This window comes from Natator depressus, chromosome 10, assembly GCF_965152275.1.
Source record: "Natator depressus isolate rNatDep1 chromosome 10, rNatDep2.hap1, whole genome shotgun sequence".
NCBI lineage: Eukaryota > Metazoa > Chordata > Testudines > Cheloniidae > Natator > Natator depressus.
The window spans coordinates 46349984-46377675 of record NC_134243.1 but is presented as its reverse complement, the minus strand read 5'-3'; the positions used below and the strand labels follow the sequence as shown (position 1 = coordinate 46377675).

The window sequence follows — 27692 nt, the reverse complement described above, 5'->3', positions numbered from 1 at the left end:
TGAGGGGGAGGGGGCCAACCCTCTCACGCTGCAGTCCTCATGCCTTCAAGAGGGAGTAAGTGTGGGGAGAGATTAGGCAGCTTGGGGTATTGTTTCTTACAGGGGCCATGGGTGCCTTGTCCTGGGATCCCTCTGTTTGCCAACAGGCCACTCCCAAAGAGTGGGTCTCAAGCTTGTATCTGTCTCCACTCAGTTGTGAGCAGTGGATGTCCTTGGAGCACAAACGTGCTCCATGACCTTTAGGACCGTCTCTGCAGTAGGTCTATGGTGTGCTACTGGGCGTGTGTGAGACTGGAAGGTACTTCCCACTCAGCAGGACTGAGCAGAGAAGACAGCCCCTTTTTGAAGGAAAGGCAGATAGCACAGTTGCTCAGGTGGGGTGCTGAGAGACAGGAGCAAATACCATGGCTCAATGCATCACGTGCCGTCCTTGCCAAGGGTACCAATGTAACCAGCTCTCATTGCTTTCATACCCCACCTGTTTCATTGCAGCACCATGGCTTGGGTCTGGCACTAATCCCCCTCTAATAAGGTGACACTTCCTGGCTTTTAAATGAGTTGGTTATGACTAATCTTACCACTTTCTAGTCAGGTTGCTAGCACTGGTGCTTTGTATTTAATGGTGGAGATGACAGGTGGGCAAGCTCTAAAGCAACAGTGGGGGAAACAGTGGTTACTTAATATTGCAAAAATATTTCAGCAGAATCCCTCCTTGTCTCCTAACAACCCTTCTCTGTCTGCTCCCAATGCACTGTCGCAGACACAATTTCCTCTTACTCTAGTCTAAGGACACTTGTTCGTTTTAGATCCAGGGTTTGTGTGTGTGTGTGTGTGGGGGGGGGTGTTGGTGTTTACAGGACACTATATACATCGAAATGGGGCATGGTTTAAAAAACTGGATTTTTCAAAGATTAACAATGTAGATAGGTTACCAGGCTGGCATCTAACATATTTAAATATATAAAGTTTGGGTCTTTGAATATGTCAGTCCATTTAAAATCTTAAAGGGACACAACCAAGGCAAAATGAGAATATTTTACTTGCTGCTGTTACAAATAACACCTCCATTCACTGCAATTGCAAGAGATTATGTGGAGATTCCCCTCCTTTCCAGTTTACAGTGTGCATGTGCCAGCCCTCTGTCTAGTCAGTTTCACTCACGCCCCCTTGTCAGTTATTCCCCAACCCCGCAAACATTGGTGCAGATTACATAAACTGTCCCATTGACTTCAACGCCTGAGTAAAGGGGCCCACGTGCAAAACTGGGCCCTTAGGTCCTGATCCTGCAAGCTGTCCCGTCCCATGCCGGATTCAGGGGTTGTGACTGCTGCGGGGGAGGGGGCTAGTCATCTCTGCCAGCCAGCTGTGAGATTTCAGGCCCCCTCCAGAGGCTGCTGCAGGACGCTGCTGCTAAGGGCTCTCCTGTCCCCTTGCAGTCACCGCCGCTGCCGCTGGGAGCAGGGCAGAGGGCTCCCAGGCGGCCCGTCTCTGTTCTGTGCTGTCAGGGCCCTTTAAGAGAAGCAGGAAGCGAGCTGCCCGGTTCTGCCTGCCCCTCCCTGGGAGGGGAGCCGAGTGCGGAGGGGGGCTCTGTGCTCCAGGAGGGGCCGGGGCCCGGGCCCTGCCTCCGGGGGCTGTGCATGGGGCAGGCGGGATGGCGGGGGCTGGCTGGGCACCGCCACGCCTGGATGAGTTCATCCTGACCGAGAGGCTGGGCAGTGGCACCTACGCTACTGTTTACAAAGCCTACAGGAAGGTAATGGGGCTGCTGGGCACAGCCAGAGGGGGATGGGCTGGGAGATGGGCAAAGGGGGGGGGTCTTGGGGGTGGAGAGAGGAAGAGCACGAGTGGGAGCTTGCTTTAAACAGCCCCTGCTCAGAGGCCGTGTCTCCCAAGGGAGCCGCTCTGGCTCTGCCCTGGGGGCCCGGCTCTGAGCAGACCTCTCTCCCCAGGCCCTGCCAGCTGGTCTGCCGGTACAAACCCATTCCCTGGCACGGAGCTGGAGCACTTTCAGCCTGGCAGGGAGAGCAGGGCTGCTCCTTCAGTCCCTGACTCTTCTGGGTGACTGTGGGCAAGCCCTCGCCCCGTGCCTCAGCTTCCCCATTTGTGAAAAGCGGATGGCGATCTGCTCCCGGGGAGGCTGCGTGTCGTATCCTTCTTGCCTGTGAGAGCTTCTGGGGAAGGGGCTATAGAGGGACAGAGTGTTGTGGATAATGGTTCCCCTTAAAGGAATGCCTGCCGGGCGTGATTCGCTCTTTTATTACCCTATGGGGAGGTGTTTCCATTGTGCTGCGCCCTACTGTCGTTTCCGTGGGGTCAGGGGCTCTCCTCCCCCATGAGGGTTCCTGGTCAAGAGCCCCATCATGCCCCATTCTTGGAGGCTGTATTTCTAAACCAGGCAGTGCCTTGATTCCTGCCTCTTCTCCATCCCCCCTGTACCCCCCCCCCCCCCCAAGCACTGCATCTTCCGTAATTGCAGAGGGGCGGCTGAGCCGGGGCTCCTCTGGGTTATGCCAGTGCCATATGGTATGATTGACTTGGGAGGTATGGACGATTGATGTGGGATTGAATCGCTTAGGTACTACCTGGCCCCATCACCCACAGTACCTGCGCACCTCATGCTCGCTAATGTATTTATTCTCACACACCCCTGTGGGGTCGGGCAGTGCTGTTATCCCTATTGTTCAGATGGGGACATTGAGGCTCAGAGACGCTAAGGTTATGTCCACTGCATGCTAAGCCCAGGCTCTGCCTCTGAGCCCAAGCCCTGCTTCCTTCCACACACAAATCCGTCTGACTCGAGTCAGCAAGCACTCCAGATCCGGGTCCAACACTCTGCTGGAGGGGGCGGGGGGTGTCAGAGCCCAAGTCCCATTGTGACTTGGGTCCATGCCCTGTCATTTTGCAGTGTGGGCACAGCTCAAGCCGCAGACCTGAGTCAGAAGGGCTGCGTAGTGCAGCATGGCGGATGTGGTAGCACTGCTGTGAGACCCGGGTCCAGCAATTGTAAATGCAGGTTTACAGTGCAGTGTGGACACTCAAGCGTGGGCTTGAAAACAATGCGTCCACAAGCCCGTGTCCCATAGGCGCTGACTCCGTAAGTGCTCCGGGGCTGGAGCACCCACGGGGAAAAATTAGTGGGTGCTCAGCACCCACCGGCAGCCAAGCTCCGCTCCCTGTCCCCCCACCTCACCTAACCTCTGCCGCCTCCTCCCCTGAGCACGCTGTGTTCCCGCTTCTCCCCCTAGCTCCCAGCGCTTGCTGCCGCGAAACAAGCTTCGGGAGGGAGGGAGGGAGGAGTGGGAACATGGCGCGCTCAGGGGAGGAGGCGGGGCCGGGGTGAGGATTTGGGGAAGGAGCCCAATAGGGGCAGAGTTGGGGTGGGGACTTTAGGGAATGGGGGTGGGGCAAGGGCAGGAGGCAGTGGGGCAGGGGTGGAGTCAGGGCCGGGGCTGGGGGCAGAGGTGGGTTGAGCACCCACCGGCGCCACAAGAAGTTGGTGCTTATGCCGTGTCCTACAGATCCGGGTTTACAATGTGGTGTAGACAGACCGTCAATGACCTGCCCAAGGTCATGCAGGAAGCCTGCATGGTTTCCATTCCCTTTCCAGAAGAACGCCCGGGAAGTGGTGGCCATCAAGTGCGTGAACAAGAAGAGCCTGAACCGGGCATCGGTGGAGAACTTGCTGACAGAGATCGAGATCCTGAAGACCATCCGCCACCCACACATCGTGGAGCTGAAGGACTTCCAGGTGAAGAGCAGCAGTGCCAGCGCTGACTGGGGCTTCGTAGAAGATGCGGGGGTTGCTGCGGGCTGGCTAGTGGGTCTCTCCAGCTTCTTGAGGACTCGGAGGGCTAGCTTGGGGGCTTAATGAGGGGATGTGTGACTGAAGCATGGGCGCCGACTCTGCAGGTGCTCTGGGGCTGAGAAAAAAAACAGTGGGTGCTCAGCACCCACCGGCAGCCCCGCGGATCAGCTCTTTCCCCTCCCTTCCAGGGAGAGGAGCGAGGGCAGGGGGAGGGGATGGAATGGGGTGGGGCAGGAAGGGGCAGAGTGGGGGCAGGAAGAAGCAGGGTGGGAGCTTGGGGGAAGGGGTGGAGTGGGGGTGGGGCCTGGGGTGGAGTGGGGGTCTAGCACCCCCCAGGAACTGGGGAAGTCAGTGCCTCGGGACTGAAGAGTTGGAGCAAGGGGCCTCCTGAGCCAACAGCCCTGCCAATTCCATGGACTGGTTGGCGGGAGGCACCTGGGCAATGCTTGTGGTTGGGCCACATACACAAGCCCAGTGCAACCCCACTGGCTTCCCAGGGGTGAAAGTGTGGACGAAGCCAGGCCCCCTGCCTGCAGCCCTGGAGAAGCAGGAGTCAGCCAGGCTAATGCCTGGTACTCCCACCTTGGAGTTACGGGTTGGCTTTCCCCGCTCCCCATCCCTGTTGTGTCACATTTGGATACAAGATAACCCAGCACCCGTCAGTGTGATGGACTCTGTGTGTGTCTTGCAGTGGGACAGTGACAACATTTACCTCATCATGGAGTTCTGCGCTGGGGGGGATCTGTCCCATTTCATCCGGACGCGGAAGATACTCCCAGAGAAGGTGGCACGGCTCTTTCTGCAGCAGCTGGGTGAGGGGACTCCATCCCTCCCCTTCCACCAGCCCTTGGCTGCAGATCATAGACTATCAGTGTTGGAAGGGACCTCAGGAGGTCATCTAGTCCAACCTCCTGCTCAAAGCAGGACCAACCCCCAATTTTTGCCCCAGGTCCCAAACGGCCCCCTCAAGGATTGAACTCACAATCCTGGGTTTAGCAGACCAATGCTCCCTCGTCCTTGGGGGGTAATTGCATGATACTTTCACCGCTTCCCAGGTGCAGCAGCTCTGCTCTTGTGACAAATGCCCTGGGGTCCCTAATGCAATGGGGAAGCAGGGGGCATTTGGATCAGGGTGGGGAGGGAAAGCAGGGTAGGAAGGAACGGGAGTGACTGGTCGGGTGGAGTCGTTGAAGCAAGTGGAATCTTGGAGGTGGGGGGAGGGCCGCAGTGTGGGGTGGAGATGATGTTCTGCTGTCCCTCCTATCTCACACTGGATCTGTTGGTCCTACCAGCGTGTGCCCTGAAGTTCCTTCACGACAGGAATATCTCCCACCTGGACTTGAAGCCTCAGAACATTCTCCTCAGCTCCGTGGAAAATCCTCATCTCAAGCTGGCAGGTCAGCGTGTGGGCAGGGGCTGGGTGGGACAGGAGTCTGCGGAGGGGCGGCTGGGTTTGTGTCACAGTCTCAGGCCTCGCTCCCTGGAATTGCAGGCAGGAGCGGGGAAAAGGGAGATGCCTCGGGTCACTCCTCCAGCTGATGAGTGGCCTTGACAAGCTTTGTAGCCTGGCGCCCTTTTAGCTGATGGCTATAACGGGGAGCTTGGAGGGTGGGTGTGGGTGGATTTAAGGGGAAGGGAGGTCTCTGGATCCCCATGGGGAATGGGCCTAGCCCTCAGCTTCCCACTCTAATAAAGCGAAAACCCCTTTTCGGGTTCTGCGTCCACTCTCCACTGAGCACGGGTGACAGCGTGCTGGCTTCCTCACGTGTCGTCCCCCGCCCACGTGCTGAGGGGAGTTCAGTCTCTGGCTTCCATTCGGCCCTTGGATTCTTTGCCAGCAAGGCGCCCGGTGGTTACTGTCCTGCATAGCTGGACTCAGACCTGCCAGCTCGTTCCACCCAGGCCATTGGGTGGTAATAACTTTGAGCCACTCTGGATGTGGGCTGGATTTGAACTGGGCAAAAGGCTCCATATCCCATTACCAGTCCCCTGAGCCATCCATCCTGCCCCTAGTGAGCTTGTTCTAACGTGGCCTGTTGCGTCTCCTTGGCCGTACCCTTCTCTATTCTTTCTGCTCTCCGCAGATTTTGGCTTTGCGCAGTACATGTCTCCGTGGGACGAGAAGCATATGCTCAGGGGATCCCCGCTCTACATGGCCCCCGAGATGGTGTGCCACCGGCAGTATGATGCCCGCGTGGACCTGTGGTCCGTGGGGGTCATTCTTTATGGTGGGTCTCCCTGCCTCTGGGCTGGTGGGTGAAGGGGTCAGTCTCTGTTTGCATAAGTGAGATTCTTCAGTCTTTGCCTTCTAGCTGCCTGTATGTTACAGCAGGACTGCTGGAGCCATGGATCTACTAGTGTTGCCATTATGTACCTGGTACCGAGTGCTGGGCAAACCCCAGGAGATCTGAAGTTTCAGTCTGGATAATCTCCCCAAAGTCTGGATCTCTTGGGTCAGAGTTGAAAATCTCACTGAAACAGATGTCTAGTACTTCATCTGGGGTCTTCCCACTCTCTGTGTAGTTTTTCCTGTGCTGTGTGTTTGTCGCACAAACACTGATGAATTTTGCCCCTAGGAGATAGGGAAGTGCTATTACTTTCGTACTACAGATGGAGAACTGAGATGCAAAGAGACAAAGGCCCAGATCCTCAAAGGTTTTCATTGATTTCAATGGGAGTTAGTAGAGCCCTGCAAATCTGCAGATCTCTGCTTTATATCCACGTACCATGTTTGTGGAGCTCGGATTGGATGTGGATACATATTTTGTATCCATGCAGGGCTCTAGAAATTAAGAACCTAAATACCTTTGAAGATCTAGGCCTAAATAACTTGCCCACGTCACACAGGAGGGAGTCTGAGGTGGAACCAGGAACTAAACTGGGTCTCTTGAGACCCAGTCCAGTGCCTGAGCCATAAAACCGCCCTTAATCCCGAGGTCATTGTGAGATCTCCTGCAATTTTTACCATCAGAAACAGCCTTTGGGATCTTCAGAACTTACAGTGATTTCCCCCTCTCCCCAAGTCTGAGCTGCGTTTGTTCTGTCTCTCTGAATAAGGCAGCAGCCGCTCCCCTCATTCTGTACTGAAAGGACTAACCCCCAGTGTTTCTATCCACCTTCCCAGAGGCGCTGTTTGGGAGGCCGCCTTTTTTCTCCAAATCATTTGCCGAGCTGGAGGAGAAAATCCGCAGCAACCGGGTGATCGAGGTAACCTTGGGCCAGCCAGGGTGTCTCGGGGGCGGGTGATGTCCGAACTTTTATAGGTAGAACTGGCAAACAGGAAGCACTCTTATCCAGCACACTGCAGCAGTGACTATTCTAATGTATCTGACTCAATCAGGGCAGGCGAAGGCAACTCTGCTTTCACCGAGGAGCCTGCGCGGGCAGCAGGAGTGTGTGTCCACCCAGGGGCGTAGGCAATCTGTGCTGATCTGGATTTGCTCCATAGCTTGCTGCTCAATGGAGCGCTGTGTGGCTCTAGAGACCTGGGCCTGCATTCCAGTCCTGAGACTAGAACTTCCTGAGAGAGAGGACTTCAGGGTGGAAGGAGGGGGCAGGTGAAGGAGAAGAGCAAACAAGTCACATAAGTCCAGTGTCTGTTGTTCCCCCTGGAAGGGGGAAATAATAGACACTGGGTGGAGAGGAAGATGAGGAAAGTCCCAGACACATGGGAAAATCACAGAAATAATTGATCCAGGGAGGGCAGTGGCTGGAAAGGGACATTGTTGATTCAAATTTGGTCCAAAGTGTATATTTTGTGTTACCCCCCCACATCCGAAAACTTTCTACCAAACCTAAGAGCCGTAGAAATATTTCTATTAAGTTTAAAAAAAAAAAAATCATTCAAGGGGGAAGAGGATTTTAAAAACCAGCAGTCATTCCCCTGGGGAATCTGCAAGGCCAGCTGCATGGTGCCCGAAAGTGAAACTGACTAGGAACAAAAATGAAACAGACTCCAAACAAAAGTGGAAGGGACTTGTCTCCTTGCATTGGCTGAGCAGAGGGAAAGGTCGAAGGCAGCACTAGGGCAAGTGAGAAGCGTCAAAATCCTCTGAATAATCTTGGGTGTAACCCAGATAAGGCAATTGGAACAAACTGCAATTTTTTGGCTTGACAACGTCCAGTTTCACCAGCCCCCGAGGTTCAGAAATCACCAGTCAAGACCCTGAGAAATTGTGAGATTGGCTTGAAGATTAAGAGATTTTTAACAAAAATAAATGCTGTGTTCTTTTTGTTTCTCCCATGGCTTTGGTGACTTGAAGGGATTGGGTTTTCAAGCTTTTTTCCCCCACTATCAAAGAGCTGGATTTTTTTTTTTTTAATCAAATGAAAGCTGAGATTCTTACATAATCGTCCAGCTTCAGGTGCTGGGGCTTTACGAAAACACCAAATACTGTGAAAGATGGCAAAGCTGAGTGTCCCTTTCAGAGAGAAGGCCTGTTGTCTCAGTCAGACCGTGCTGTGTTCACCTCTGTCTTGGAGTTGGAGCAAGCTGCATGCCCCAGCCCTGCCTTCCCTGTCATTGCTGCTCAAAGTGATCATCTGTTTAAAAACCAGACTAACTCCCAGCCTCAGCCTGTGACCCTGATGGGTAAAAAGACATGACTGGCTCTGCTGGAGGGGAACCGAAGGGCTTTCTCAGAGACAACAGATCTGTTACAGGCAGAGCAGAGTCCCACGGGGGAGGTAAATGGATCCCACCAACACTGGATATGGTTGTGGTCATGGTAAGCAGCCACGTCCGCATGGAGACGATATCGTCTCACCTTCCTACAGCCCCCGTCCTCCGAAGGGATCACGAAGCGCTTGGCTGGCCTTCTAGGCAGGAATCGCATCACTGCAGTGCAGACTCCAGCTGTGTTCCACTCCAGAGCTGTCTTCACGGCCAGTGGCAGCGCTACCTGAGAGCCCCTCTTTAATGAGGGGATGATGATGATTTCGCTGCTAGACCGCCTGCCCCACCTGTTGTGCCTCTGCCATCCGCTGGCAGGCCTGTAATCAGTGGAAGGCGAGAACATGCCTCAGACAGGAGGTGGTGGGTGAGCGAGGCCTGGCAGGGGGGGCAGGCTGGCCCCACAGCAGGTGAATTCTGCGTGGATTCCCCTGGAACCAGGCAAACTTGAGGTTAAGCAGCATCACACCTGTGTGACTAAAAGCCCAGAGATGGGGTGTAGCCCAAAAGGCTATAGAGCTCCTGTGCTTGGCCCCAGGCTGGCAGGGGCTGACAGCCTGCTGAGCCCCGGGGTTGCGGGGAAGGAGCGCACTTTATCACTGCTTCAATTGTTGATGGCTGCAGAGGCCCTGCCCAGAGCAAGGGGAGGGCCATCTGTAGGCCTGGGCTTTGGGGATCCAGTGTCTGCATCGGGCACCACTGCAAGGTTGTCATGCCCCGTTCTATGCCCTGCCTCTGATGATAGAGACACTGGTAACCTTGGAGAGCCATGTCCAGGTGTGAGAAGTGATCAGGGGAGGAGTGGCTGGGAGATCTCCTAGGGGGCCTCCTGTCCCCATTGGGCCCCCGTACAAGGGCAGTCATATCTGCAGGGGTGACCCTGGCTCCTTCAAGCTGGCCAGGCCTCAGCCATTCAAAGTCGCCGTGTGCAGCTGCCTGTTTTATCTCTCTGTCCCCCAGCTGCCCTGCCGGCCCCGGCTTTCCCAGGGGTGCCGGGATCTCCTGCAGCGCCTCCTGGAGAGGGACCCGCTGCAGCGCATCTCTTTCGAGGAGTTCTTCACCCATCCCTTCGTGGACATGGAGCACATGCCCAGCGCAGAGAGCCTGTGCAAAGCGGTGAGTCTGACTGACGCCGAGAGATCACTCGGGGGCACGGCTCTGAGGGGAGCTCCCATTGGATTTGCCAGGCACTGACCCGGGGCACCGCTGGGAGAGGAGGTCACAGTGCAGTAGGCCTGGTGTATACCAGATCTGAGCCTGATCGCTCTGCTGGTGCAGTACAGATCCTAGCCTTGCCCGCCTCTCTAACCCCCTCCCCTGCCCTCTTCTCTGTGCCAGACCGCGCTGGTAGTGGAAGCTGTAAAGAAGGATCAGCAGGGAGACCCCTCAGCCGCCCTCTCTCTCTACTGCAAGGCCCTGGAGTTTTTTGTCCCTGCCCTGCACTGTGAGTGACTAACCCTGTTTCTCCCGCATCTGCCTCTTGTTCCTCGTGGCTGGTGGGAATGGTACCAGGCCCTGCGGGGACGCTGCCCACAGCAGTCACTGGCGACAAGGGCTCGCCTGTTGCATGATGTCACCAGTTCAAGTAGCTACACTGTAAAGTGATCCCCCACCTGAATCCCTTCTCCTCAAGGGCCTTTATCATCGCCCCGCTCTGCTCTGGCTGGGACCGGCCCACCAGTCTGGGAATGGTCTCTCAGGGGAAGAGTGGGGATTTGAGGATTGCTGAAACTCTTATTTGGGGGTTGGGAGGAAGCTGGAAGCAGATGGGGCTAATTAGTGTGTGGGTCTCTCACACACACACCCCATTCACCGCAGGCCTGGAAACCACCTTAAGTAAAGGAGCTCCGTGCGGGCCAGAAAAGGCCAAGGTGTTGGCTGGGTTCCCTGACCCCCAAGTGTTCTGCATGGGGTGGGGTGAGGTGGGGGGGTTCATGTTCTGAGGGTCATTAGACCTAGAGGAGACTCTGATACCCTGGGCTGGGAGTTGGAGTTGTCAGTGTGAACTCATCCTCCATCTTATCTTCCGCAGATGAAACTGATGCTCGCAGGAAAGAAGCGATCAGGTCAAAGGTCAGTGACCGACCATGCTAGAGCAAGGTTGGTCCAGCGGTTAGGGTGCTAACCGGAGACTTGAGAGACCAGGGTTCAAGTCCCTGTTCAGCCAGACTCTGTGTGACCTTGGGCAAGTCACTTAGCCTCTCTTTGCCTCAGTTTCCCCCGCTGCACTGTGGGGATAACAGCGCTGCCCTACCTCCCAGGTGGGTGTGAGATTAAATACACCAAAGACTGTGAGATGCTCAGATACTGCAGTGTTGAGGGCTGTATTATTTCCTTAGCTACATAGATCTTTCCAGATTGGATGGGTGAGGCTGGCAGGGGAGGTAGGTAGATGGGAGCTCAGGCTGGAGAAGGTTGGGAACTGGCATGAAGGTGAGAGGGAGCATCCGGGGAGGGTGGGCTGGGTTGGGAGTTGTGGGAGGGTGAGAAGGGAGGGTTGGCCAACAGAACAGTGGGTCCTGCACTATCTGTGGGTACATCTGGCGCCTCATGTGGGATCCTGGGTATGGGGGTCTCTTGCTGCCTCCATTCTCCTCCACACACCCCTCCTGTGCGAGCCAGCTATGGGTGCTGTGCCCTTGGAGCCAGCCTGGGGGGATAACATGCTAGGGCACCTCTAAGGCTTGCCACTGCTTTTGCTTTCCTCAGGTGGGTCAGTACATCTCGCGAGCGGAGGAACTAAAGACGCTGGTGACGTCCAACAACAAGACCCTCCTGCAGCAGGGCAACCCCGCCAGGAACATCCTCAAAGGTGACGCCCTGGACGGGCAAAACCTCCCTTCCACCCCCAGGGATGGGCCCACGACAGCTTGTCTGTGCGGCAAATCCCATCGAGGCTGTACCATGTGACCAGAGTGCAGGGGGTGGGGCTTAAAAGGGGGAGAGAATGCTGACTCCACTTGGGAGGGCGGGGCTTGCAGGGGTGCTGGTAGCAGGTAGAGAGGGCTGCTCCGTTCCCCCTCGCAGTAGTGAATCCTAGTTTCCCTCCCCGAGCGGGGTATTCCCTCTGCCTGGGCTGCTCCGAGGCCTCACCCTTCCTTGGACCATCTCGTTACAGAGATGTCCAGGGACAAACCCCGCCTGTGTGCTGCGCTGGAGGTGGCGTCTGCAGCCATGGCTAAGGTGAGTCCCGGGGTTAAGGGACAGGGATTGTTGCTTTGGCTCATTGCTGTCCCTCCTTAGCCACCTGATATGCTGGCAGCGGAGGAGGCTAGAGACAGAGTGAAGACCCCTACATGGATAGGGGCAAAGCTAGGAACCATCCTGGGCAAGATCACTGCTTGGAAGGAATTAGTGGGCACTGGGATCCCAAATCAGTGAGGGCCATAGGTGTTTGAGTAATAATAATAATAATAATTTATGCAGCACTTTACAAAGCAACCCTATCGCTATCCCCGTTTTACAGATGGAGAAACTAAGGTTCAGGGTGGGGAAAGAAATCTCCCAAAGTAACCTAGTGAATAAGTGGCAGAGTCGGGAAAAGAACCCCAGAGTTCTAATGCCCAGTCCTCCAGCCAATAGGGAAAATTCCCTTCCTGTGACATCACCCACTACATAGCTTCCTCTTGTAGGATTCGCAGCAATGTCCAGCCAAAAGGCAACCTCCCTTCCATGTATTCCATGGCTTGGGAAACCTGATCAGCTTTGCCAGCCACAAACTGCTGGCTTGCCTGCAGACCCTCTTTAAGCCCATTGTCTTGCTGTAGCTATTCTTTCACATCACACTTAGTGTAAGCTATGCTTTAAAAGGCATCCACTTGTCCCTCCCCCAGAATTGCTGGTTGGTTATATGGCAGGTGGGGGAATCAGTTGCCACTCAACAGACCTTACGCTCCACCCTTAACGCAGCAACACTTCTGCGCTGACCTCAGAGAGCCCGTTGCAAAATATCAACCCAGCTAAATTTGGGAGGGGGCAGAAACAGAAGTGCAGAGGCCAGGATTGTCCCTCTGCTTCCATGGCAGATGCACGCCAGGGGGCAGCCATCTGAGCCTGTCTGAACGTAACCTTGCAGCACAGACTGATTTGTGTCTTATTTTGCTGGACTGGAGAGAGAATGAAAGCTGAGACCACCGAGTTAATTATTCTACCCCAGAGCTCCCATTGGATGGGAGATGTAGTAATACAGTAACTCCTCACCTAACGTTGCGCTTATGTTCCTGAAAAATGTGACTTTAAGCGAAATGATGTGAAGCGAATCCAATTTCCCCATAAGAATTAATGTAAATGGGGGGGGGGGGGAATTATTTTTGCCAGACAAAAGACTATATTTTATTTTTATATAATACACACACACTATATATATATATATATATACACACCGTATAAGTTTTAAACAATTTAATACTGTACACAGCAATGATGATTGTGAAGCTTGGTTGAGGTGGTGGAGTCAGAGGGTGGGATATTTCCCAGGGAATGCCTTACTGCTAAATGATGAACTAGCACTCAGCTGAGCCCTCAAGGGTTAACACATTGTTGTAAATGTAGCCTCACACTCTACAGAGCAGCACGAATGGAGGGAGGAGACACAGCATGGCAGAGAGAGACACACACCGTGTGTGTGTGTGTGTGAGAGAGACGCAGAGACACACACACATTGCCACTTTAAGTATGCTGACTCCACTCTAAGTACGCTGCCTTTTTAAGTAGATCAGCAAGTTGAGGCAGCTGCTGCTGCCAGCAAGTTCCCTCCATCCTGAGTACTGTCATGTCCCCCCCGCTCTGTGGAAATGGTACAGGAGTGGGAGCGGGGAGGGGGACATCCTGACATTAGCACCCCTCCCACCCCCACACAGCAAGCAGGAGGCTCCCGGGAGCAGCTCCAAGGCAGAGGGCAGGAGCAGCAGAGGGCAGGAGCAGCACAAGGAGGGACAGCTGAACTGCCGGCAATTGGTAGCCTACTGGGCAGCTGCTGCACAGGGAACTTAGGGGAGCTGATGGGGGGGCTGCCGGTCCACCTTGGTTCCAAGCCCCCACCACTAGCTCCAGCAGGCTGCTCTTCCGGCAAGCAGTGGACAAAGCAGGCGGCTACCAAACAACATTATAAGGGAGCATTGCGCAACTTTAAACAAGCATGTTCCCTAATTGATCAACATAACAATGAAACAACGTTAACTGGGACAAGGTTAAGTGAGGAGTTACTGTACAGTAGAACAGTGTGTGTGAAAGCAATGTCTCCCTCTAGTGGCTGCCCAAGCATCTGCGGCAGCCTCGTCCTTACTCACAGTTACAGAAGTTTTCCTTTAGCTTAACTAGCAGAGAGGTGGGCGTTTGATGCTGAAGATCCCAGGTCTGAACCCTGCTGAGACCTGCGGGCACCTGGCCACTGTGTTACGTAGTGTCATGGTTCAGGGCTAGCTGCACCTTTGATCCCTCTCATTCTGGCTGAGTGCACCCAGCTCTGGCGTCAGGCTTCTTGCCCACACCAGGGCTGGGGTGGAACCGCTGGAGCCTAGCTTCTCTAGACACCCCCATTTCGCAGACTGGGGTTCAATCTGCTTCCTCATAACTCTGTGTCTCCCCCCGGTGCCCCACGGGCTCAGTTTTTATCCGCTCCAAAGTTCTTTGTTTCAGTTTCCCATCTGGATTTCCCCCTCCCTTACCAGTCCAGGGACTGTTGAATTCAGCATGGTCAGAGGCAAACTTCAAAGGGACTGATAACTGCATTGTCCCTTTAAGTGTCAGGGAATGGAGGGCTATTAGACGTGTCTGTCTGCTTTCCTGCCTAGTGGGCAAACTAATGCCTGAATTAACCCTTTGTAATCATAAAACAGACAGACAGACAGACTCATAATAGCCATGAAATATTACAGGCAACATCCTTTACACATGCTCACAGAAGCGAATGGCCTGTGCTCATATCTCTGTCTATTTGAGGATTTCTCCCTTCAGGACTCAGGAGATGTGCTGGGTGACCTTGGGCAAGCTACGGCACCGCCCTGTGCCTCAGTTTCCCCATCTGTGAAATGGAAATAATGATCCAGCCCTCCCTTTGTAAAGTGCTTTTAGGTCTACTGCTGAATAGTGCTAGATAAGAGCTTGGTACGGTCAGTGTATGCGCTTTCTCTCCTGCCTCTCCTCACGGATGTTATGCAGTGTCTGGGAGCTTGTCTGTAACCTCCTGGGGTCTCTGTTCCAGGAGGAAGAGGGCAAGGAGGACTCTGACACACTGGATCTCTACCAGCAGAGTCTGGGGGAGCTGCTGCTTATGTTAGCTGGTGAGTTACAGCCTGCAGTGGGATTCCAGCTGGCGCGGCTGGAATCTAGCTTAGCAACAGAGACCGTGCATCCTGCTATTCTGTGCAGCGCTGGAGGCTAACGCTGCCTGCTCTCTCTCCAGCAGAACCTGTGGGCAGGAGACGGGAGCTGCTTCACTCGGAGGTATGAAATGGGGTTGTCCCCTTCACCTGCTCTCCCGGAGGAGCAGTCCAATGGGGATTTCGGTTACAGGCTCCCTTGGTTTTAGCGTTTGCCTCCATTCCTTCCTGCTAGGGCTGATGGGATGACCCACGGCCGATACTGAGAGCCCTTTGCCAGTGACGAGATCTCTGCCAAGGGGAGTGGCAGAAGTTTCATTACTCCAGGCCAAGTTCTGGGTCAGCGACAATCCTGCTCTGACCCCCCTGGGGACGGGCTAGATCAGGGGTGGGTTTGCGGGGGAGCTTAGTGAATCACATCCCGATAGGTGAAAAAGCAGCATTATCCTTGGCTCAGGAAGATCTAGCAGGAACCTGGGCAGGAGATGGAAGGAAGAACTCACATGGGGTTGCTGCCTCTCCTACCTGCTATGCAGTTCTAGAGCTGCCGCATAGGCCCCATCTTGCCTCCGCTTCTTGGAGTGGTGGAGAGGAGGAGGAACAGCCCCACAGCCCAGCAGCAGCCCTCCGTCACCTTCCCTGGTTTCCGCCTGGCACCCAAAGCCCACAAACCTTGGCAGTTGCAAAGGACTGTGGGATATGGTGGGTCGCAGGACAATTTTTTGTTGTTGTTTTTCAAATAAAAAGCACTGGTCTAGAGTGGATTATAACAGTACTTAGCACCTGTTGTAGAGCACGTTCCATCCCATTTTACGAATGGGGAAACTGAGGCAGGAGGAAATCACTTATGTAGTCTGTAGCTGAGCTGGGAACAGAACCCAGGCCCCCAGGGGCCAGGCTTGTGCCCTAACCACTAGACAGCACTGCCTCCCTTGCACTAAACAAGCTCGATGAATCCAAATCAGCCTCCTTAACGCTGACGCTTCACCTCCCAGCTGCACTCCCATGGTGGTCCTTGCAGCTACTGGTAGAGTCTCCTGGATCCCAGCTGTCCTCTTTTCCCCCCCCCCCCCCCCCCAATTCCTCCCCAGGTGATCCTCCTGGCTGAGGAAGGTTGGTCCCAGCTCTCTCCTGAGGCTAACCATGTTGCCGTCTCCCAGGGAACCAAACCAGGCTCCCTGCCACTAAGCTGCCAAGCCAGCCTTTCCCAACCGCCTGAGCCAGCATCATTTAGCTGCCGGCTCACGCTCAGCTGTGACTCCTGGTCAGGGAGCGGGACGAGTGATTGTTTGTGTCTCGCCCGCAGATTCAGACTCTGATGGGCCGGGCTGAGTACCTGAAAGAGCAGATCAAGGTACAGCAGGGCTGGGGGTTGTGGGGGAGGATTCATGCGTGGGGTGGGGGCTGGGGTGTAAATGGATACTTGGGAACGTAAGAGAACGGCCTGGATGGGATGAGGGGACGTTGGGGGCACTTGCCAGGTGTGGGAAGGTGGGGGCGGTATGTAGGGGTGTCTGGGGACTAGACAGCAACTAGCCCCTGGATGCAACGTGTGACGAGAACCCCCCTCTGTGTTCCAGATGAGGGATGCGCAATTCATGGGCAAGGAGATGCTGTCGGAGTCTGTCCGGAGCTGTGAGTGTGATTGTGCCTTACACAGCACTGGCCTGTCCCCCTCGCTGTTCCCTACTGCCAGGCCCCACCGCCAGTTCCCCTCTGCCTCCCATTAGCACTGTTCCCCCGCCCCCCCCCCCCAACCCCGCTGCACCAGTCCCTATGCAGCTCTCAGCTCCACGCCAGTTGCCCTCCCTTCTCCGCCTGGCTGTCTCTCCTTCAGTCTGCCAGCTTCTTGCTGCTCTGTCTGCCCCGCTAACCCTGCCCGTGGGGTCTCCCCTCCCCTCCCGTCCCGTCCCTCCGTTCTGCCTCCCACCCCATGGAGCCTCTGTGGAGAATGTGCAGGGTCCATGTGACTGTCCTCCGTTGCCATCTCCCTGGCTAAGCCCCTCTACCCCCCAAGGCTCCTGACCCCTCTGCTCAGAATTTGATTTTGGCTCCCCGCAACCCACTGCCGCCTTCTGGCTGTCTCGCCAGCTCCCACCTGGGGCCTTGGCTGCGCTTGCTCCGACTACAGACCCACACCCACCCGCCATCTTCACCTCTCTCCTGTCTCCCTTCTACTTCTGAATGGTTCCTTAAAGTCCTCCCACAACCCCTCCTGCCTCTCCAGCTACTACCCGCTCTCCTCCTCCTCGTCCCCTCCTCGAACCTGCTGCCTGCTCCTGCCCCCCTCCCAGCTCTCTCCTGCATCCTCTGTAGTCTGGCTTCTGCCCCGACTGGCCCAGCTCTCACTGAGACAGCCAGTGACCTGCTCCTGGCCGGTTCTGTGGCCCTGTCCAGATGCTCCTTCAGTGTCTCTCTCTGTGGCCCCATGTCCTGCTGTCCATCAGTGTCCTGTCAGGCTCCATCCTTGGTCCCCTCCTGCTCCTGCCATGCTCCGTCCCTGGGCGACCCCATCCGCTCTCACACCACCAATTGCCAACTCCTTGCTGACAACTTCCAGATATGCCTCTGCTCCCCCGTTCAGCCCTGCATCAGCCACTCCAGTAGTCCCTGCTCTGGGTCCTATCCCCATGTGTGTTCATCCTGCCCGTTGCCTGTCTGATCACACCGCCCCCTACTCCCACGTGCTGCCTGGCCAGCTCCTCGGCTTAGATCTCCTTCGCCCCTTAGTGGCTCCACGCATCCTCTCGCACCACCCCCTAGGCCAGGAATAGCCTGGATCCGGCCTGGGCTCTTTGCAGCCTCCAGACACAGCTTCAGCGCTGCCCACCCCTCTCAGCCCCTCGCCCGATTCTCCCAGTTCCTACGTCACGGACAAAAATCCAAATGTCTTAATGCTGCTTAAGCCATTCCTCTCCCTTTATCTACCTCGCCTGGCATGCGAGATGCACACGTAGCAGTCGGCACGTCCCCTGACGGTTTCTGTGCCCCTTCCGCCGTCTCCTTCCGGGCTGTTACATCTAATCTAGACTGTACGCCCTGTGGAGAAGAGACCAGTTGTCTGTACTTGGCTCTAAAATGCCACGCCTCCTTTTTGCGGCTTACAACCACCCCAGGCGGTGAAGAATGGCCGGATTTAAGAGCAGGTGCCTGGCCAGCCCCACCCCTCCAGGCTCCTGACCCGCCGTGTCACTTTTCAAAATCCCATCCTGGGATCCTTACGTTGGAATCAGGAGAAGTGGCAATACCCAGAGCCAGGAATGGAGAAGAGGTTGAAGCCTAGGTGTCTCCCCCGCTCTTGGCTGCCTGGGATCGTAGGTGGGGAAGGGGCTGTGGCTCTCCCCTCTGTTCAGTGGGGTAGGGCAAGTATCCCTATGCATGGGGATGGGGCTTAGGGAAGGTCTTGGTGCTTGTCCCCCTCTGAACTTGGAAGGGTTTGATGGGAAAGGGGGTGCGATCGTCCCCTCCCCGTTTGATTGGGGTAGAAGCAGGCCTTTGTGCCTTCTCTCTGCAGCTTGGGGGAATCCACAGGTAGCTGCTAATCCCCATCCTCTTTGTGCTTGGCTGGTTAATTGGAATAAGCTGCCGGGTGGGACCATTTCTCCGTCCCAGAGGCTGGTAGCTTCCCGTGGGGGCAGGAGGCTGCTGTGGGGATCCTTTTATTTCTTCTTGAACAGATCTGGAGCCATAAGGAGGGGCAGGGGTCTGTCTGTCCTGCGTCCCTCTCCTACGCTTGACAGATCACAGGGGGATGCCCTCTCCCTTTGTCCTGTCAGCAGAGGGGATGGGCGGAGGGGGGCGGGCAGGTGTTCAGAGGGGCCCCCAGAGGCAGCCCTTAGAACTGAAATAGACATGAGGCGCTCGGTTCTGTGCCTCCATGGGAAGGGCCAGTTGGAAAGCATAATGCTCCAGAGAATGTGCTATAAGGAAGGGCCCCTTCCCGCACTGGCCACTGGGCATGGACCAGATCCAACAGGGCCAGGGCAGAAGCTAAGGGGCATGGATGGCTCAGTGCCTCTCCCTGCCCAGGTGACGTGTTGGGACTGGGATGGGGGGAGCAGGGTGCTGTCCCTACAAGTACCTCTGCACTGGTTGATCTGACCCGTCGTCCAGATTTTTCAGCACTTGGGAGTCCAGCAAATCTGTGTGATCCACTGAGCTGGAAAATGAGAGCTTTGTTCTCCCTGCCGGGATGCAGCATAGAGAGCCAAGAGGGGACGTCCTCTCTCTGCTGCCGTTGGACTCGCTCTCCCCCGGTTTACCCGTATCCCCTTCCCACAGATTCTCCTCCCCGCTCTGCACAGTCATGTGACCAGCAAACCTGGCGAATGCCCCCCCCCCCGGCCCCGAGCTCTTTTCTCCCCTGCTGCACCCCAGGCTGCGGGGAAGAGGGGGGCTGTGGGCGTGTGACATGCGTGACAGCTTGGCACGGCAGAGGGAGAGCTCTGCTCCAGCCCCAGGAATAGTCCAGGAAGCCTGGCTGGGTGTCAAGAGGATTTAACCCTTTAATGTTTAGTTGGCTCTCGCCTCATGCTCCCAGGGTGGCATGCTGGGAGCCAGGCTCTGTGCAGATACTTGTCCGCACTCTTAAAATTATTTATATTTTTGATAGCAGTGAACTGAAATATTTTAAATACTCCCCCTCTCCCCCACCCCAGGTCTAAGATCGCAGCTGGGGGACGAGTCACTTCTCTCCTCAGCTCTCTGCCGAGGCCTGAGCTCCTGGGCTGCTTCCCCCTGCTACAGTCTGTGGCCCTGCTCGCTCTTACATCGAAACAGGGATCCACGCTCCCTGGACTCCCATTGCTCGGCCAGCTCTCGGTGGCTTCATGATCTGAAAAATAGTCTCTACTCCTTATGGGTGTAAACGTTCACATGGTGAAGGTTTACAATGTGTAAACGGGTGTAGCGGTGTATGCCCGAGTCTTCAGGCAGCCTGAAACAATAGCTCTGAGAAGTGTGAATTGCTCCCATTCGATTCTGTGGGCATGTTGACTCTGAAACCTAATGTTGGCTTATGCGTCCATGTTGTTAACTATTACACCCCTGATCAAAGCAGCCGAGAGAGAGGGAAGACCTGCACAGTCTGCTGCGAGTGGCGTCTTCTTTCCGTGACCGGTGGGCAGCGCTTGGGAGGGTGCCACCCTTTATTTTCCCAGCCTGACCCCTGTAGGAGGAAGAAGGAAGTGCAAGCCCTAATGTGCTGTGACTCTCTCTCATGCTACTTGCTTTTTGTCCATTTTCCGGGCCCTCTCTGTGCCTGCCAGCCTGAGTCTCTGTATATTTTAATGACACAGGATGAATTCTTGGCCTCCTGTTTACAACAAATGACGTTGTCTCGCCAAAATGTCCCCTCCCAGCTTCTGTGCAATGTGCTAGTGCTAGTTGGTTGCTGCCATCCACCCCAGAGGTGGCTGCATTTAATGGTAATTTGTACATATATGGTCTGTGAAGTACTCTGGGCTCCTTGGCCATGGAAAGGCGCTATATAAATGACAGGACCCAGCTGTTGTCCCTGCAGTACGTGCAGTGAGGAAAGTGGCACCTTGCCCACCTGAACAGGGGCTTGACTCTCAGTAGAGGTCTCTTAGATGTCTGTTACGATCTGAAGACATGAGTGAAGGCCAGGATTTTCAGAGGGCCTAGTGATATTTTGGTGGGTGTCAGACTTGAGACCCTTTTAAAGTGCTAAGCAGTTCTCCTCGGAAAATCTGATCCCTTTCAAGTGCATTGAGTCTGGCACCCAAAACCACTGGTGACTTTGGAGATGCTCAAGTGACAGTGTTTGTGGCTCCCATGTGTTTGCACCCACAATTATTTGCACCTGCAAAATGGGAGGCTGGGCTTCCAAATGGGGTTGTAGCCTTTCTGTGCCCCCCCCGCCCTGCCCTGGACCCCCGGCTCTCAATCACCATGTGACCAGGCCATTGATCAGCACCTAGAACATAACACTGAATGGAGGAAAGTGCTTCCCCCCCCCCCCCCTTCTGTCTCTTTCTCCTTCCATCTCTCCTTACTCACATGCTGATGGAGGAAGGAGGTCAGGGGCTAATGGAGCTTGCGAGCAAAGTAGCTTTTCGGCTGCAGGCCCCTGTACCGCCAGCTCTCCTCATACGGGAGCAGATGGGGAGTGGGGATTTGATTTAGACATTATAAGGTTAGGATGGCTAGGAAATGAAGGGCTCAGCTCCTCACATTTGACATAAAAATGCTTCCTGGAGGCGGCATTTTATGATGATGATGATTATTTTAATCCTACATCTTCCCTGTAATAAGCTCTTGAGCGGCGTAGAATGGGGTAGCCATGGGATTCCGGCATTAGTGCTCTGCAGTGGGCATGGTGCCATAAACCAAGCTCCTCTTGCAACAGCTGTGGGGATAGTCCTGTGTGTCAGGCATAGTGACTCCAAGTGACCGTCCACCTTTCTGTCTGGGGTAATCCGTGCACAAGAGCTCTCTGCTCCCTGGGTGCATCTGCTTAGCAAATTCAGGACGGTGCCGCTCGGCATCTGGTAAAATGATGCTGTATTATAGGAGTATCTTCTACTGCCCGGTCTCCTCAGTATGGATGGATCTGCATATCTTACATGCAGTGTGGAGGGTTAAAAGCAGAGAACCAGGGAGCCCCAGGGTTGGTAAGAAGATATGAAGTCTTTCCCTGTCCCCTTGATCACGAAAGCTCAATATCACTTGACTTTCAGCCCAGTGGTGAAGTGACCAAAAGCATTTTCCGCCTGATGGGTAGCTGGTTACATATCCTGAAGTAAACTGGTTCCAGTCCTGTTCTTAACAGATAGGTCTCCGTATGACAGGAGCCTACCTTCGCTGTTGGCTCCAGCTGCCTCATTGGCAGCCTTAATAAGAATCAAATGGTTTAAGAAACCTGAATGATCCAGTCGCTCCTACAGGAATCCCTTTGAACAGGATGTTGGAAGCTTGCACCATATGTGATGTACCTGTTCTGTAGATAAACAGAGGACTTCAGGGCTGGTGTTCTGTTTCCTTTCACCACCCTTAAAAATTCACTTCCTACAGGAGCACTGTTGGCTTGAAATCTTGTCTGTTTTTTTTTTTTAAAGTGACTTAGTGGTTTCAGGTCCTGCCCCTAGTTCCCACGGCCAGATTTTGTGATTGGTTAGTAATCACACAGCCCAATTTAAGTTGTTGGTTTTTCCCCTTCCTTTGCTGTGTGAGACCCACATAAACAGAGGAATCTGTCTGATGAAACAGGGTAAAAAGTGAAATTGACTATTCACAATATGCAAAGCGAAGACAAAAACAGAATGATATTTCTCTTATAAGAAGTAGTCTTGGAAGGGTTCGATTTTATTGGTAAATGTTGAAATGCATCGATTTTACCGTACACACACACACACAAACCAAAAAATATTTCCATCTATAATAATCAAAATGTACAGATAGGCAAAGTAAATAAAAAATGCTGCTTTGAGCAACTGTTAGTTTGACTCCAGGATATTTACTTTGTATATTTGAATGTGATGTTTTCACAGTCCTAAATTGTTAACTTTTTGAATCTCAACATTTCCTGTCCTTCAGTAATTACTGTCTCTCCCCACTCCCCCCTGCCATTTCCCAAAACTTGGACAATTTAAATTGATAAAAGTTTAAAAAAAAAAAAAAAAAAAAGCTGAAAACCTGTAATTTTGTGCGAGAACATTTTAAAATAGATAAAAATCTTTAAAAATCCTTTAAAGTAAACATATGTCAAAATTATCAAAAAATAAAATCGAATTCCACCAAGCCTCATTATACTGTAGATGTCGTTCCAAAATGTTACTTACAATTGCAAGTAAACCGATTTCCAACGGAAGTGATGTTTTTTAAAGTTGATGTCCTTTTAAAAAAAAAAAAAGGAACAGCGCTGTTGACCTGATCTAAAGCCCAGTGAGATCAGTGGAAAAGCCCCATAGGATTTGGATTTAAACCAGCTCTTGTGGGTCGATCTTCCCGAGTTTCCTGGGATTGTTCCCCTTGAGGGGGCGTGGCAATCCAAACCCAACTCACTGCATTTACATCCTGCCCCATTTCAAGATCCTAAGGCCCTGATCCAGTGGCCATTTAAGCACATGAGTCTTTGCTCTGGCTTCAGCAGGTGTTGTTGGATCAGACACAGATTTCCTCGGGCGGCAGGGAGAGCAAATGGCAGAAGCTGGGCTGTCAGAGAGCAACAAGCCAGCTATCTCTGCAGAGATCTGCTTGCTATGGGGCTGCAGCTTCCTTTGCTCACAAATCCCCCTGGGGCCCAGAGTGGAGTTGCAGGCATGCAGCAGAAGTTAAGGTGGCTATTGGCCAGGCTGTGAGCATGTCACTGAGGGCAGCTGTGACCCTGGCCATGCTCTCCCTTCTGCCCTAGAAAATCTGGGGTCTGATCCAACACCTGCTGAAGCCAGAGCATGACCAGGCCCTTAGGATTCTGAAATGAGGTGAACGGGGCCGGGATGGAAATTAGCTGCATCTTTATGGAAAGCGGTGAATTGTGTTGCACAAGCAATAACCTTTGAGCTCCTGATGGCCTTGCAGAACAGTCGCTCTTCCTGTCGGTTTAGCAGCCTGCACCGTTCAATGCTGGATGAAAAAACACCAAAGTTCATTCGTTCCAAAGGCCCTTAATCAGTGGGCCCTTTCAGGTCAGACTCAGCACCAGCGTGGCTTGCGCTTGGATGCTGTTAAACCTTGTGGTGGGGATGGCTTTCCCTGGCCCTTATCTCCCACTGCCTTCCTGACTGTGAACCCCTATCCCTACAGAATGAAAAGGAGGAGAAGGATGCAGCATGTCACTCTGTCCAGTTTCCCGCATCCTGGTTCCTGCTCCCTTCCCCACATTAGCAGGGAGCACAGCTTGGCTTAAGAGTAGCTCTGAGAATCGTTCTTCCTGAAGGAGCTGGGCTGGAGGTTAAGTTTTAAAGGCAACGGCTTCTGATTGCAGACAGAACTTTCCATGATCAGCAAGGCTGGGAAATAATATAGAAAGGCCCTGACGTTGTGTGGTTATATTGGTTTTAAAACCTTGCTTGCCTGTGTTTTCTGGTGCCTTGCTAAAAATCCAGATCCATACAACCTGTAGAAAGTTTTGAGTTCTGTAATTCAGAGGAGTACTGTCTGTACAATGTCTAGCACAATGGGGCCCCGATCTTGGTTGGTCTGTAGGCAGTACCATAATAAGCATGATCAATAATTGTCCTGGAGTCCCGCAGGCCAGGAATGAACAAATGTTCAGTCTGATGTCTCAACCATGTAATTTATTATTTTGTTGTTCCATGGTAGCAGATCATGGCCCCAGTGTGACACCCCAGTGCCTGCACTGAAGAGTTCACAAGCTAAGTAAATAATCTTCCATTTTCCCCCCCCCTTTGTTTCCTGTGTCACAGCCTGTACTCTGCAGTGACACCCAGGTGAGCATGGACCCCCGGGGGATCAGTACAGCACCCAAGGCAACAGATACCATCCCACCTCCTCGCCATCAGCCTCCTCATCTGACTTCCCACCCAGGAATCATGTGCGTGCATCGCGGTTTGCGTACGTGTATTAACAGACACTTGGCTGGTTTCTATACACGCTGTCACACTACTTCCAGAACATGAGTTTATCTAGAGGGTTTCACTTATACGCACTGTCTGGTGATTTTACGTATGTATATACGCAGTATATATGTACAAATCATTGTAAAAATGGGTTTGTCCTATGTTAAGCAAAGAGAGAATTAAAGAAGACCTTTTAGTATTTAATGTCAAGGAACAACCTTAGCTCCATTACTGACCCCTGCCTGGGTAGCTAGGGGATAATGACAAGATTTAGAGCTTAAAGGGTTGATCATACAAACAGGGCATTTGTGTGGTGTTGCTGTAGACTACTGGCCTTTAGGGACCCCGTGAGGGACGTGATAACAGAGGGCAGGGGGCTTTAGCGGTACCTTCCTTAAGGATTTGCTCCCTGCGGCTGCTCCTTCCACACTCACTGCCTCTCCGCAACAGAGTCGTGGATAGAGGGGCTGGGAAGGGTCTGAGGGGGATCTGAGGAAAGGGTCTAAGTCCCATCCCCCTGGCTGCAGGATGGTATGAATGTATTTCTGCCTAATCCCCAGTTGCACGCTTCGATCCCTCCAATCAGGGGCTCCATGACTGCAGCAGACGGCCTATTCCACCCTCGCATCTCCTTCACTGTTTAAAAAGCGGGATAAATATTGTTTTCTTCATTTTAACTCCTGCAGATTCCGTTCCCCCCCGCCCCCCATAAACTCTCCATCATCCCCTGCACCGTGTGCTCATCTTTCCTTTGGGCCATACATGTTCCTTTCTCCTCACAAATCCTCGTCTAGGACACCTTTTTAACAAAATCCTGTCTCCTGATTGGCCGGTGATGTACAGCCAGCACTTGGCTCCCTGTCCACAACCTGAGGGAAGAGAAAGGAAGGAGCTGGCCCCACAGGGCTGAGCACCTCTTGTGAGAGTCCTGGTATCTTTCCTGAAATCAGCGAGAGCTGAGAACACTCAGCACCTTGCAGGATCAGGACCCTCGGGATCTATGGAAGAAAAGCACTTAGAAGGGCCTGATCCAAATCAATGGATCAGGCCCATAGTCTTAGTATTATCTACTGTGCACCTTTAATCCCGGTAAAAGCCACACCAGAGCATCTCCCAGTGACTGGAATCTATTTGGTGGAACTTTTACCAATTGTATTTTAGTTATTCAGGGCTCTATTTTTTTAAATTGAACCCTAAGCTGACTGTTAAACAGACCCGTCAGTAGTAGCTTGTTTTTAAGACTGACGGGATTGGAAATCCAGCCAGCCGCTTAGAAAACACTCACTGGTATGGGAAGGCCAAACAACAGCTAAAACTGCAGTTTGCTCCTGAGGGCTGGGGACAGATCCATGAGCTGGATGCTTAGGTGAGCCATGGCGCTCTGAGTGGAGGCTGATGTGCCATACCCTACCGAGCACTCACATGTGCAGCACTCCAGGTCGGTCGTGGCTAGAGCTAGGTGAAGAAACTTTTATTTTTTCCAGCTAAAAATGCAGATTTGGCAACACTGAATTGTTTCACGAATTCATGGTGATTCTGCTGAATTGTTTTGGTCTATTTTAAAAAAAAAAAAGGGGGGGGGGGAATGGGCTTGAAACTGCTTTGAGTTCCAATCTGTCTCTGAATTTTATTATAACGTGGTCAAAATCAAAACATGATGTTTTGATTTTGTCAAAACAAAATTTCGTTTGCCCCAAAATCATTTTTGTTGTTGACCTTCCAGACTTGCCAGTGAACCAAAAAAATCGATTTGCCCAGCTCTAGTGCTGACTCGAGTACTGCAGATGTGCCTTCGTCAATGGATCAGTCAGCTCCCTGCTCCTACATCAGAGATCTCAATCAGTCTAGTCGCTCCGTTTTGGAGCAGAATTTCACTGTGTGCATCGTGTGTCCTCCCCAGTCTCTTTTTATAATACCATGTCCCTAACAAGCATTCTCTCAGTCTGTAGCAACACTGTCCTGAAATGGCTGGGGAGAGATTAAGCAAGCTAGGGGACCAGAACAGTTCATGCCAACCCTAAGAGCATTGGTCCTACATCTGTGTACTGTATTGTCTGAAGCCAAATATGCCAGCTTGAATTTATCCTGACTAATTTTCCTGCCCTTTATTTGTGTAGATCCTGGACTATCCCAGACAAGGGGAGTCATTTGCTATGGGGCAAAGGGGGCAGTTACCCCTCCCAGACCTTGATTTGCCCTTCCGCCCTGACTTTTCATAGGTATATATGCTCCATTTCTCCTACCCCCCCCCACCGACTTTGCAGGACATAATAAAATCACATATAATGTTCTATATGCTGACAACTTTCCCCCGCTCCTGCACTCCACTGAAACGCTGCAGGCCCCTGGGCCAAACTCATCCCACTGGAGGTCATGACAAAATTCTGATTGGGATGAGGATTTGGCCTTATTCCTATGCCCCTATCCCTGGGTGCTGAATTGCTAACTGCCAATTCCCCCTAGCACTGGATTTATTGGGTCTTGCTGTTTGGAGCTGCTTTGAGCCACACTCCTGACTGATCCTTTCCTCCCTGTGACAGTCTTTACTTATAGACATCACTTAACCCTGAAACCCCCAGCATTAGTTGGAACTGAACTGACCCTTACCTCATCTCTTATTTTTGGTTATGATTTTTCTTTCTGTCCTGCTTGTAGAAGGCTGGGTTGACAAGTGAGCTCCTCAGAGCCACGGGCAGCTCCTCTGGCTCTGGCCACTGTTGGTTTGAAACGTACGGGAGGGAACGGTAAATGGCAGTAGTAGCTTGGCAGGAGGCAGCGCTCTGGGAACGGGCCCAGCACCGCTCGGAGCTTTTCTCAAAGTCTGCTGCGTTTAAAGAAAATGTAATTGATTGGTGGCTTTATTAAATAATTTTCCAAACACTCTAGTCCCTAGTTCCTTTCTTCAGGGCCTAGCTCAGACACAGAACCATCATTTATTCAGCTGGACACAGACCAGATATTGCACTTTGTAGGGGATGAGCGTTTCTGTTCACACAGGGTCTGATTAATGAACCTTGCAGCCCCTGTTCCCAATAGTGACCCAGCCCGAGGGAATAGCAAACCCACCCGCCCACATTTGCTGTCAGCCACCAACAATGACTTTACTGGGGGAAGCCCTTAAACAAAAGCCAGGCTTGGGCACCTGCAATTATTCTGTGCCTTGCATAATGACAGGTTTCAGAGTAGCAGCCATGTTAGTCTGTATCCGCAAAAAGAAAAGGAGGACTTGTGGCACCTTAGAGACTAACCAATTTATTTTAGCATAAGCTTTCGTGAGCTACAGCTCACTGAATGCATCCGATGAAGTGAGCTGTAGCTCACGAAAGCTTATGCTCAAATAAATTGGTTCGTCT

At 53.1% G+C, this 27692-nt stretch overlaps 1 protein-coding gene across 4 annotated transcripts; it reads left to right on the top strand.

Annotated features, from left to right (window-relative positions):
* The first annotated feature begins 1503 nt into the window (after positions 1-1503).
* On the top strand, positions 1504-27389 carry ULK3 (unc-51 like kinase 3). 4 transcript variants are annotated; one of them, XM_074965999.1, is made up of 16 exons: positions 1504-1753; positions 3608-3748; positions 4497-4617; positions 5098-5202; positions 5890-6033; positions 6930-7012; positions 9438-9593; positions 9816-9921; positions 10510-10550; positions 11187-11289; positions 11596-11660; positions 14680-14758; positions 14884-14921; positions 16104-16151; positions 16378-16432; positions 24187-27389. In XM_074965999.1, exons 1-16 carry the CDS (start codon positions 1652-1654, stop codon positions 24201-24203), a joined length of 1404 nt encoding a protein of 467 aa, XP_074822100.1. In that variant the 5' UTR covers positions 1504-1651; the 3' UTR covers positions 24204-27389. The 4 variants fall into 4 exon arrangements, with proteins under 4 accessions (XP_074822100.1, XP_074822099.1, XP_074822101.1 ...); XM_074965998.1 differs by having other exon boundaries at positions 14881-14921; positions 24187-27386; XM_074966000.1 differs by having other exon boundaries at positions 1597-1753; positions 3519-3748; positions 14881-14921; positions 24187-27387.
* Positions 27390-27692: the final 303 nt, after the last annotated feature.

Coding starts and splice junctions, on each gene's coding strand:
- ULK3 (XM_074965998.1), top strand. CDS start 1,652: ATGGCGGGGGCTGGCTGGGCACCGCCACGCCTGGATGAGTTCATCCTG. Junction 9,922..10,509: donor TTTTGTCCCTGCCCTGCACT/GTGAGTGACTAA, acceptor TATCTTCCGCAG/ATGAAACTGATGCTCGCAGG. Junction 14,922..16,103: donor GGGAGCTGCTTCACTCGGAG/GTATGAAATGGG, acceptor TCTCGCCCGCAG/ATTCAGACTCTGATGGGCCG.